Raw genomic sequence first — 13,302 nt, 5'->3', positions numbered from 1 at the left:
TTTAAAAGGTGGAGAGATCCCTGCAGGACACTGGACTACACTTGATACATTTTGACAGAGAAACCAAATGCAGTTCACAGTCATTTCTGGTACTCCATGGTGTCAGAAAGTTCACCAGATCATCTCATGTGGGGCTCAATCAAAGGCTTTCTCTAGATCCAAAATAAACAACAACAATAACAACATGTTTAATTATGTTGTACATTTTTATCAGTATATAACTATGTTACTGTATTCTCACTGTGTAAGGTTGTCATGGAGCAGTCTGTCAGAACTTTCTTATTGTCCATATAAGCATACCGCTTTTTACCCGATTGTGAGGGAACAAACATCCTATTGAAAAACATGTTTCCTCCAGAATTTATTTCAGCTTTTCTAAAAAAACGGGCATATAAAACAGAAAATTGGCAAGCATTGTGAAAACTTTCCTTGGCATACACCCTTGTTCATCATCATTTAAGTTTAGAAATGGTGTTTCTAAATGACCCAATTTTATTCTCAATTTATGTGGTTCTGTATGTATTTCTATACCTTTAGAGAGACTGTGATCCAGATATAATGAAAACTGGTTCAGAAATGTAGAAAATGGAATATTAATAACTATGAGATTCTTCAGTCTGTCAAAACTAATCCAGCATAACATAAATTTAGAAAATACCAGGAAAAGAAAGCATTTATTAACAGATTATACCTCAAAAAGGGTATCCTTTCGTTTTGACAGACCGAATAACTTCACAGTTATAAATTAACTAAGTTAGAACTGAAGAAAAATAGCTTCCATTAAAAGAAGAAAGAAAAATAGAACAGTTTTAAAATGAGCCAGGAGATTGCACAGTTAATTATGACTAATGTTTTAGCAGTGTGTAATACTTACTCCTCATGTCATGTGTACTAACTCCTGCAACATCTCCTAACAACATTGTACACATAAGGAGCTTATAAATAAGATAACTCATTACCAAGAGAATGTTTAAAATTAACAGAAGACATATTACTATGAGTTCTGTGAACAGAAAAGAACATGATTGTTTTAAACTCCACTTATATATGATCATATTTTTCTGGCTATCAACTTACTTCTTGTATTATAATTAGATGATCAGCTTCTTGAAGATACTGCAGCTGGTGGGTCACTAAGATACAAGTTTTTTCTTTAAGGAATCTTTTGATGCAATATTCAAACATGCGTTTGCCAACATGAGCATCTACTGCAGAGAGAGGATCATCTAGCAGATAAATATCAGCCTCCCGATACATAGCTCTGGAATTAAATAATAAAATGAATTATTATACTTTTATCAATTCACACTCTTCTTATTGAGTTGAAAACTGTAAATTGATGCAAACTTGAGAGCCTGAAGCTGTTAGTCAGTATGCTGTACCAGAATGTTAGCCTGCCAGGAAGGAATGTGTGGTAAGCAAGTTCTCAACTCATACCTTAATCAGCTATAAGAACATTACATCTCTATGTGGAGGAAGAGTAAACTGCATGTTCCATGGAATCTTTAATGCAGCATACCCAACTAACTTTCGTCAGTCCTATCTGACACACTATAATGGAGATTTATAGTGGCTAATACAAAGTAGACAGAAACTTCTTTTTTTTAGAATTTTATTTACGTCGCACTGACACATATAGGTCTTATGGCAACGATGGGATAGGAAAGGCCTAAGAGTTGAAAGGAAGCAGCTGCGGCCTTAATTAAGGTATAGCCCCAGCATTTGCCCGGCATGAAAATGGGAAACCACAGAAAACCATCTTCAGGGTTGCTGACAGTGGAATTCGAACCCACTATTTCCTGGATGCAAGCTCACAGCTGTGTGCCCCTAACTGCATGGCCAACTCATCTGGTGTTGTCAGAAGCAACCTAGCATATAAGTTTAAGTCCACTGTTAAATACATTCTCGCAGTTCTACAGAAAGTGCTTTTGAGATATATCCAAATAATTTTAAAAGTGTTCTTACCCTATGAAATGGCATACTGCCACCACACGTTGTGTTCTGTCGAACCACTAGCATTATAGACTATCACCCTATATAATATTTTCCATTATAGCACACTGCGTTGCGGAATGGACACGGAAACACTATCCCGTTCCTCACAACAAGCTTTTGAAGATCAGTGACAGTGTGTGGATGGTGATGTTTCAGATGTTGTTTCAAAGGTATTTATGTACAGAAATCCATAGGACTTATCCTTTGAAATGGGATAATATTGATACCTGTTTCCTGCTCTCTCTCCTGATAAAAAACAGAGGCATGTTCTGGCAGTATGGCTTGACGCCTTATCCATGTGAAAGCACACCTGTGAAAAGTCTTCTATCTACAAATGAGGAATATCTATACGGGGTCATAATGGATACTTGAAAATAGGAAGCATGCTCCTTCACAATTTTTCCACTGTACATATCGGCAACTCTCTCCTGATAAAAAACAGAGGCATGTTCTGGCAGTATGGCTTGACGCCTTATCCATGTGAAAGCACACCTGTGAAAAGTCTTCTATCTACAAATGAGGAATATCTATACGGGGTCATAATGGATACTTGAAAATAGGAAGCATGCTCCTTCACAATTTTTCCACTGTACATATCGGCAACTTCCCTGTAATACCAAATCCAATTAAAATCATGAAACCCCTTGAAAAAGTCACCAAGCAGTGACATAGTTGTTGTGTTCCTTGGCACTGGTGGTATGGTATGTAATTTGCCAACTGTGACGACTGGTGTGGATAGGGTGAGTAGGTCATATGGTAAAGCGCCAGCCTTCTGAGCTCAAATTGGTGGGTTCAATACCAGTTCAGTCCAGTGTTATTTGAAGGCGCTTAAATCCACCAGTTTCATGCTGGTAGATTTACTGACATTTGAAAGAACTCCTGCAGGATAATACTCTGGCCCCTCAGTATCTCAGAAAACTGGAAAAGTAATTAGTGATATGTAAAACACCCAGTCTAGAAAGTCAAGAATAACGGCCGAGAATATTCGTCGTGCTGACCACACGACACCTCGTAATCTGCAGGCCTTCGGGCTGAGCAGTGGTCGCTTGGTAAGCCAAGGCCCTTCAAGGGCTATACTACCATGGAGTTTTGGTTTTGTGGTTTGATATGTAAAACAAATTATTATTATTATTATTATTATTATTATTATTATTATTATTATTATTATTATTATTATTATTATTATTATTATTATTATTATGTGCATACAGACCCAATGGATCATGCAAAGCTCTAACGATTCTGTTTTCTGAGTTGCTAAAGAGCTCTCATCCTTTCTCCGTGGATCCTTTTCCGTTCCTCTGTCCACTTTGCTCCAGTCTTCTTTTTCACTTTGTTCTCTGGTTGCACTTTCCATCCATTAATTTTTTCCTATAGAGGTTTCTGTCTGCAGTGTCAGTTGAGTTCATCTGGGCTTTTTCCAGATCCTTCTTCACTTCCAGTACCCATGGAATAGTTTTTAGATGTTCTATGTAGGTGAGAATCTTGTGTGTCAGTCTACTTGCCGGCAGTCTGCGGACGTGTCCATAAAATTTCAGATGTCTTTTACGGATGTCTGCTGCAATGTTGGAAAGCTCTTCTGTCACTCAGTCTATAACCATCTTCTGTTTTTCAGGGGCTGAGAATTTTCCTCAAGATTCTTCTTTAAAATGTTTTCTAGGTCACCTTTCCCGTTTAGTGTAAGGGTTTCGTTGGCATATAAGACTTCGGGCTTGATTACTATATTATAGTTTCTGATCTTTGCATGATGGATCAAGCACTTTTTATTTATATGTTGTGACCCCTACCGTAGGCTTTCCGAAATTTTTGTAGGTGAATTTTCTGGGCAGCCTTCTCGCCTCCTGTTGGTTCAAGTATTTCTCTCAAGTACTTGAAGTGTTGTACTTGGTTGATTTGCCCATATGTCGTGTTCAAATTTTGGATGTCAAGTTTTGAGCAGAAGAACTTGGTCCTTTCAAAGGAAATTTGTAGACCAACCTTTCCAGCACATTCGCTAAGGGTTTCAGTTTGTTTAACGGCTGTGACTACATCATCTGTCAGTATGGTCAGGTCATCTGCAAAAGCGAGGCAGGATATCTCAATACCATCTTTGGGTCATCCTAGTCGTATGGGGTGCCAAAATCCCATGTCTTTCAGCGCCTTCTCCCACTCGCGGATGACTTTATCTAGGACAAGATTGAAAAGAAGCGGAGATAGGCTGTCACCTTGTCGGACTCCAGTTTTAATTGGGAATGGTTCAGAGATTTCCCCCATGAATTTAACTTTGGAGACAGTGTCAGTGAGTGTTGCCTTGATGAGGTTGAGGGTCTTGGAATCAAGCCCCAGTTCCTCAAGAATAACGAAGAGAGACTGTCGATCAACCGAGTCGTACGCTTTCCTGAAGTCAACAAAAATGCAGATGACCGGTTTGTTCCTCAATGCTTTGTATTTAAGTGTTGCCTTCAAGTTGAATATTTGTTCTGCACACAAACGACCAGGGCGGAAGCCTGCTTGATATTCGCCAGTACTTTGTTCAAATTGTTCTTGCGTTCTTTTTAAAAGGCAAGCTGAAAGAATTTTGTATGCCGCTTGGAAAAGAGAAATGCCCCAGTAATTATTCACATCAGTCTTATCTCCCTTTTTGTATAATGGGTGGATGAGGGTGCACTTCCAGTCCTGAGGTAATTCTTCTGATTGCCAGATATCTGTAATGATTTGAGTGAGTTCCTTGAGAGAGTTAGGTCCAAGATTTTTCAGAAGTTCTGCAATGATGCCATCTTCTCCTGAGGTCCTATTGTTTTTAATTTTGGGGCTGTGGCCATGGATTTCTTCCTCTGTTGGTGAGTCTGGGAATGTGTGCCTTGGGGGTTCTTGAGGGAATCTTGTGAGGGGCTCTGGACAGTTGAGGAGATCAGCGAAGTAAAGTGCTAGTTCCTGACAATTTTCCTGATTACTGAGTGTATATTTTCCATCTGATCTTTTGAAAGCCAGGTTTTGAGGAGCATGCCCATGGACTTGTCCTCCGAATTCCCTGTAGAAATCTTGTACGTTATTAATTACGAAAGTTATCTTCAATCGAGTCCAGTCGTTGCTTCAAGTATTTTCTCTTGACCTGCCTGATGATTTTGGCTACTCGTTTTCTAGTTTCATTGAAATATGTTTGGTTTTCTGGTGATTTCTTGCTGTTGTATTTCTGGAATGCTTCTTTTCATTCCTTCACGGTACGTTCACATTCAGAATTCCACCAAGAGTGTTTTGTATTCTTTTTCAGGGGGATTAGCTCTCAAGCTTTCTGGATGATTTTGTTGCAGAATTTCTCCCAGGTGCCTGCATGTTCCCTTTCCCAGACTTCATGCAGATTAGTGTTTCCAATCTGTGTCGTGTCAAACTTCGGTATGTGTGGCCTCTTATGGTGAATTTTCTTTGGGATGAATTTTACCTTTATACTCACTAGGTAGTGATCGGAATCGATGTTTGCTCCTCGGCGTACCTGTACATTGTGTACCTCTCTCCACATGGGATGAGAGATGGCAATGTGATCGATTTGAAATTCACTGATCCCTGGAAGGGGAGACCTCCAGGTCTTCTGTTCCCGCAGTGATTTTCTCAGAGAAGTTGATTTTAAGATTGTTTTGTTGACACAGTTCAATGAGTCTCAACCCGTTTTTGTTAGTGAATTTGTGAGCAGGGAATTCACCAACACTTTTCTGGTGTTCTTTCTCTTTACCAATTTGCGCATTAAAGTCGCCCAGCAAAATTTTTGTATCTTCTTTTGGAATCTTCACCATGATTTTCTCAAGTTTAGCCTAGAATGCATCAGTTTTTTGCAGTTCTTTTTTTGTTGTCCACGTTAGTGGGTGCATTTACATTCACTATTGTATATTTCTTGTTAGCACATTGGATATGCATTGTTATAAGCTGGTTGACTATGGGAGTGACTTCTTTTATTGAGTCTACTATACTTTTATGTACCATGAAGGCCATTCCTAGTAAGGGAGTTCCCTTACCAACTCTCTGGTCCATTTTACTCTTGAAGATACGGTAATTTCCATAATCAGTTGTGTCCTCATCAGTGAATCTCGTTTCCTTCAGGGCAAGTATCTGGATTTTCTGTTGATCTAGTTCTGTTACAAGATTGTGCAATTTACCAGGTTGGATTAAGGTATTTACATTGAACATGCCAATGTATGTGAAGATTTTGGATGTTAGTTTGCCAGAGAACTTCGACTTTCTCTGTGTTTGTGATTGCCTGGGTTCTCCAGAATCCGAATACCCAGTAGCCGTCTCATGACGGGTGGATTGGTTACCACCTGGGGTAATGCTGATTTTACTCTCACGAATCATCATAGCTTGTAATCAAAGATTGATCCAATGTTTCCACTGGGAAATTAGGACCAGAGATTGCCAGCTCCTGGAACATGACTATACAGCCGTACCTACTAGGTAAACAGACACTGACCACTTCACCGCTCGATCCGAGTCAGATGCGAGGTGGATTTTATTTTTGGTTCTTCTGCTCTCTCAGCCATTGAGACATGTCTTCTTCTGCCATCAAAGCCGTTGACCACAGTTCTAGTTTCCTCAGTTGATCCGCGAGTGCTTATTTGACTATGTCTTATTCATACTTGTCCTGTAAATCTACAGGAAACTTCCCCATTAGCTATGGGGATGTGCCGTGTAGGGGTTGAGGGCCCCCATCCCAGTGTTTTATGCAGGGTTATGCTTAGTTCGTACTCAGTTCGGAACTAAAGCCCCGCGTGAGCTGACGAGGTAATAATATGTTATGCTGTCCAATACATATGCGTCACATGACCAGTCTTAAAGATGGCTGACAATAGTGGCTGGCAGTGTGACCTTGACAACGCTGATAGTAAAAAGAATACTGCATATCTTATTCATGGTTTCTATGAAATTGATGGCAAAAGAAACAAAATGAGTGCAGTTATGTCAAAAATGTTAATCTATATATATATAAAATAGCTTGTCCTGACTGACTGACTGATTCATCATCGCCGAGCCAAAACTACTGCACATAAAGAAATGAAATTTTGAGGATATAATCATATTGAGATGTAGGTGCTCGCTAAGAGAGGGGTTTTTGGATATTCCGTCGCTAAGGGGGTGAAAAGGGGGGTTAAATTTTAAAATGAGTGTATCTATATCTCAAAACTTTAAAAGTTTACAGATGTAAAAATTGGTATTTAGAATCTTCATTAAAAATAAGGAAACACGTATTTTTTTGTTTTCAGAAAATCTCAACAAGAGGGGTGAAAAAGGGTGAAAAATTGGTTGAATGCCTTTAATCAGGATTCCGATTCTTATATCTCAGAAACTGAAGATATTACAGACCTGAAAATTGGTAATTTTGATCTCTTATAAAAATAAAGGAACACGTATTTTTTGGTTTTTGGAAAATCCAATTAATGGGAGGGTGAAAAGGGGGGGAATTTTTAAAATGAGTGAATCTATATCTCCACACTTTTAAAGTTTGCAGATGTAAAAATTGGTATTTAGAATCTTAATTAAAAATAAAGAAACACGTATTTTTTGTTTTCGGAAAATCGCAATAGGAGGGGTGAAAGGGGGTGAAAAAGTGGTTGAATGCCTTTAATGAGGCTACTTATATCTCAGAAACTAAAGATATTACAGATCTGAAAATTGGCGTTTGGGATCTCCTTTAAAAATAAAGAAACACGTATTTTTTTGTTTCTGGAAAATCCAATTAAGGGGCGGGTGAAAAGGGGGTAATATTTTAAAATGAGTGTATCTATATCTCAAAACTTTTAAAGGTTATAGATGTGAAAATTGGTATTTAGAATCTCCTTTAAAAATAAAGAAACACTTATATTTTGTTATCGGAAAATCCCATTAGGAAGGGTGTAAAAGGGTGAAAAATGTGTTGAATGCCTTTAATGAGGCTACTTATATTTCAGAACCTGAAGATATTACAGACTTGAAAATTGGTATTTGGGATCTACTTTAAAAGTAAAGAAACACGTATTTTTTCGTTTTTCGATAATCCAAATATTGGGGGGTGAAAAGGGGGGCTGAATTTTTTAAAATGAGTGTGTCTACATCTTAAACTTTAAAATTTACAGATGTTAAAATTGGTAGTTAGAATCTCCTCTGTAAATAAAGGACACACGTATTTTTTGTTTCCCGTAAATCCCAATAGGGGGGTGTAAAAGGGTGAAAAATGGGTTGAATGCCTTTAATGAGGATATATATATATATCTCAGAAACGAAAGATATTACAGAACTGAAAATTTGTATATGGGATCTCCTTTAAAAATAAAGAAACAAGTGTTTTTTAGTTTTTGGAAAATCCAATTAATGGCGGTTAAACAGGAGTGACAAATTGGGGTGAATTTTTTGAAAGACTATATCTACAGAATATCTTGGAAACGGAAAATGTTACAGACGTAAAAAGTGGGTGTTTGGAATCTCCTGTAAATGTAAAGAAACATAGGTGATTTGTTTTTGGAAACTCCACTTAAGGGGAACTCAAAAGGGGTGAAATTTTAAAATGAGTATTTTGCAGTATATCTAAAAAACTTAACATGTTACAGACGTGAAAAATGGTATTTTTTATCTCTATTAAACATAATGAAACATGTATTTGTAGTTTTCGGAAATATCACTTGGGTGGAGGGGGGGTGAAAATGACTGAAAATGGTGTTGAATTCTTTTAATTAGGCTACTGATATCTCAAAAATGAAGATGTTACAGACGTGAAATTTGATATTTGCAATCTTCTTTAAAAGTAAAGAAACACGTATTCTCGGAAAATCCAATGAAGTGGGGGGGGGGGGAGGTGAAAGAATTGAAAAATTAATTGACTTAATTGTATGAGAATACATACATTTAATAAAAATCTTAAGTTGTTACAGACGTGAAAATTGGTATTTGTATCTTCTTTAAAAACAAAGAAAAACATGTTTTGGTGGGGGGGGAACACCTTGGGGGGGCGGGAGTGTAAAGGAGCTGAATTCCTTTCATGAAGACACATAAATCAAAAACTGAAAAAGTTAGAGTTGTGATAATTGGTATTTATAAGATCCTTAACTATTAAAGAAAGAAGCATTTTTTGCAGGAAATTTCACTTGGGGGGTGGGAGTAGTGTGAAATGAAGTGAAAAAGGTAAATTATTTTTATGGGGATACTTATATCTCAAAACTTAAGGTAATAGACGTGAACATTGGTGTTTGGAATCTCCTTTAAACATAAAGAAACACGCCTTCTTTTAATTTTTTTTTGGGGGGGGGGCGGTGGCGGTAAATAAACTTAACGGCGGTAGGGTGTAAAAGGAGGTGAGACCAATTGATTTTACTGTTCTTAATGTACTTATAAGGATCCTCCGTTGCTCAGGGGGCAGCGCGCCGGCCTCTCACAGCTGGGTTCCGTGGTTCAAATCCCGGTCACTCCATGTGACATTCGTGCTGGACAAAACGGAGGCGGGACAGGTTTTTCTCCGGATACTCCGGTTTTGCCTGGCATCATTCATTCCAGCAACACATAATAGTAATAATAATAATAATAATAATAATAGTAATAATAATAATTTTCCGGACCTTCGTCAAATGTGCGGACCGCGCTGGAAACGGCTCCTGGACGGGTAATGTCTAAGAATGCAGTCCGGCCGCGGGTTCAGCGCCGCCAAGGCACCCAATATGACACCACGCCGGATCTCCTGTGAAAGATTTTATCCATACTAAAAATGGTTATAGGGAAAGATTGCAAAGATTTACGGACCCAACTGACCGGGAGGAATACCTGAGCCTAGCTCGGGAAGTACGAAATCGATTGCTGGAAAGGAAGATTGAAAAATGGGAGGAAACGTGCCGTAATCTAATAGAAAACGAGTCAGATCGGGAATTTTGGTGGAATTTCGCAGAAAACGAGTCAGATCGCGAATTTCGGAGGATTATATATCCAAAACAATAAGCATTCAATTATAAATTTCAGTATAATACCGTAGCGAAGCACGGGTAACTTGCTAGTATATATATATAAAATAGGTTGTCCTGACTGACTGACTGACTGACTGACTGATTCATCATCGCCGAGCCAAAACTACTGGACATAAAGAAATGAAACTTTGGGGATACATTTATATTAACACGTAGGTGCTCGCTAAGAGGGGATTTTTGGATATTCCGTCGCTAAGGGGGTGAAAAAGGGGGGTGAAATTTTAAAATGAGTGTATGTATATCTCGAAACTTTAAAAGTTTACAGATGTGAAAATTAGTATTTAGAATCTTCTTTAAAAATAAGGAAAGACGTATTTTTTTGTTTTCGGAAAATCCCAACAGGAGGGGTGAAAAGGGGTGAAAAAGGGTGAAAAAGGGGTTGAATGCCTTTGATGAGGGTACATATATTTCAGAAACTGAAGATATTATAGACCTGAAAATTGGTGTTTGGGATCTCCTTTAAAAATAAAGAAACACTTATTTTTTTTGTTTTTGGAAAATCCAATTAATGGGGGGTGAAAAGGGGGTGATTTTTTAAAATGAGTGTATCTATATCTCAAAACTGTTACAGTTTATAGATGTAAAATTTGGTATTTAGAATCTCCTTTAAAAATCAAGAAACACGTATTCTTTTGTTTTCGGAAAATCCCAATAGGAAGGGTGTAAAAGGGTGAATAATGGGTTGAATGCCTTTAATGAGGCTACTTATATTTCAGAACCTGAAGATATTACGGACCTGAAAATTGGTATTTGGGATCTACTTTAAATGTAAAGAAACACGTATGTTTTCGTTTTTGGAAAATCCAAATATTGAGGGGTGAAAAGGGGGGTGAATTTTTTAAAATGAATGTGTCTACATCTTAAAACTTTAAAATTTACAGATGTAAAAATTGGTAGTTAGAATCTCCTCTAAAAATAAAGGAACACGTATTTTTTGTTTCCTGTAAATCCCAATAGGAGGGGTGTAAAAGGGTAAAAAATGGGTTGAATGCCTTTAATGAGGATACATATATCTCAGAAACGGAAGATATTACAGAACTGAAAATTTGTATATGGGATCTCCTTTAAAAATAAAGAAACACGTATTTTTTTAGTTTTTGGAAAATCCTATTAATGGCGGTTAAACAGAAGTGACAAATTGGGGTGAATTTTTTGAAAGATTATCTTGGAAACGTAAAATGTTACAGACGTAAAAAGTGGGTGTTTGGAATCTCCTGTAAATGTAAAGAAACATAGGTGATTTGTTTTTGGAAACTCCACTTAAGGGGAACTCAAAAGGGGTGAAATTTTAAAATGAGTATTTTGCAGTATATCTAAAAAACTTAACATGTTACAGAAGTGAAAAATGGTATTTTTTATCTCTATTAAACATAATGAAACATGTATTTGTAGTTTTCGGAAATATCACTTGGGTGGAGGGGGGGTGAAAATGACTGAAAATGGTGTTGAATTCTTTTAATTAGGCTACTGATATCTCAAAAATGAAGATGTTACAGACGTGAAATTTGATATTTGCAATCTTCTTTAAAAGTAAAGAAACACGTATTCTCGGAAAATCCAATGAAGTGGGGGGGGGGGAGGTGAAAGAATTGAAAAATTAATTGACTTAATTGTATGAGAATACATACATTTAATAAAAATCTTAAGTTGTTACAGACGTAAAAATTGGTATTTGTATCTTCTTTAAAAACAAAGAAAAACATGTTTTGGTGGGGGGGAGGAACACCTTGGGGGGGGGGCGGGAGTGTAAAGGAGCTGAATTCCTTTCATGAAGACACATAAATCAAAAACTGAAAAAGTTAGAGTTGTGATAATTGGTATTTATAAGATCCTTAACTATTAAAGAAAGAAGCATTTTTTGCAGGAAATTTCACTTGGGGGGTGGAAGTAGTGTGAAATGAAGTGAAAAAGGTAAATTATTTTTATGGGGATACTTATATCTCAAAACTTAAGGTAATAGACGTGAACATTGGTGTTTGGAATCTCCTTTAAACATAAAGAAACACGCCTTCTTTTAATTTTTTTTGGGGGTGGGGGCGGTGGCGGTAAATAAACTTAACGGCGGTAGGGTGTAAAAGGAGGTGAGACCAATTGATTTTACTGTTCTTAATGTACTTATAAGGATCCTCCGTTGCTCAGGGGGCAGCGCGCCGGCCTCTCACAGCTGGGTTCCGTGGTTCAAATCCCGGTCACTCCATGTGACATTCGTGCTGGACAAAACGGAGGCGGGACAGGTTTTTCTCCGGATACTCCGGTTTTGCCTGGCATCATTCATTCCAGCAACACATAATAGTAATAATAATAATAATAATAGTAATAATAATAATTTTCCGGACCTTCGTCAAATGTGCGGACCGCGCTGGAAACGGCTCCTGGACGGGTAATGTCTAAGAATGCAGTCCGGCCGCGGGTTCAGTGCCGCCAAGGCACCCAATATGACACCACGCCGGATCTCCTGTGAAAGATTTTATCCATACTAAAAATGGTTATAGGGAAAGATTGCAAAGATTTACGGACCCAACTGACCGGGAGGAATACCTGAGCCTAGCTCGGGAAGTACGAAATCGATTGCTGGAAAGGAAGATTGAAAAATGGGAGGAAACGTGCCGTAATCTAATAGAAAACGAGTCAGATCGGGAATTTTGGTGGAATTTCGCAGAAAACGAGTCAGATCGCGAATTTCGGAGGATTATATATCCAAAACAATAAGCATTCAATTATACATTTCAGTATAATACCGTAGCGAAGCACGGGTAACTTGCTAGTATATATATATAAAATAGGTTGTCCTGACTGACTGACTGACTGACTGATTCATCATCGCCGAGCCAAAACTACTGGACATAAAGAAATGAAACTTTGGGGATACATTTATATTAACACGTAGGTGCTCGCTAAGAGGGGATTTTTGGATATTCCGTCGCTAAGGGGGTGAAAAAGGGGGGTGAAATTTTAAAATGAGTGTATGTATATCTCGAAACTTTAAAAGTTTACAGATGTGAAAATTAGTATTTAGAATCTTCTTTAAAAATAAGGAAAGACGTATTTTTTGTTTTCGGAAAATCCCAACAGGAGGGGTGAAAAGGGGTGAAAAAGGGTGAAAAAGGGGTTGAATGCCTTTGATGAGGGTACATATATTTCAGAAACTGAAGATATTATAGACCTGAAAATTGGTGTTTGGGATCTCCTTTAAAAATAAAGAAACACTTATTTTTTTGTTTTTGGAAAATCCAATTAATTGGAGGGGGGTGAAAAGGGGGTGATTTTTTAAAATGAGTGTATCTATATCTCAAAACTGTTACAGTTTATAGATGTAAAAATTGGTATTTAGAATCTCCTTTAAAAATAAAGAAACACG

At 37.6% G+C, this 13,302-nt stretch overlaps 1 protein-coding gene across 2 annotated transcripts in view; it reads right to left on the bottom strand.

Moving 5' to 3' along the window:
• The window catches only part of LOC136866194 (ATP-binding cassette sub-family C member 4), a 371,709-nt gene that overhangs the window by 132,953 nt on the left and 225,454 nt on the right, over positions 1–13,302 (bottom strand). For both annotated transcript variants that reach the window (XM_067142938.2, XM_067142939.2), the window contains exon 12: positions 1,078–1,261. In XM_067142938.2, coding sequence (XP_066999039.2) covers positions 1,078–1,261 — 184 coding nt within the window. The remainder of the gene's footprint in view (positions 1–1,077; positions 1,262–13,302) is intronic.

Source organism: Anabrus simplex, chromosome 3 (assembly GCF_040414725.1).
Source record: "Anabrus simplex isolate iqAnaSimp1 chromosome 3, ASM4041472v1, whole genome shotgun sequence".
Classification (NCBI taxonomy): Eukaryota; Metazoa; Arthropoda; class Insecta; order Orthoptera; family Tettigoniidae; genus Anabrus; species Anabrus simplex.
This window is presented reverse-complemented; position numbering and strand designations above follow the sequence as displayed.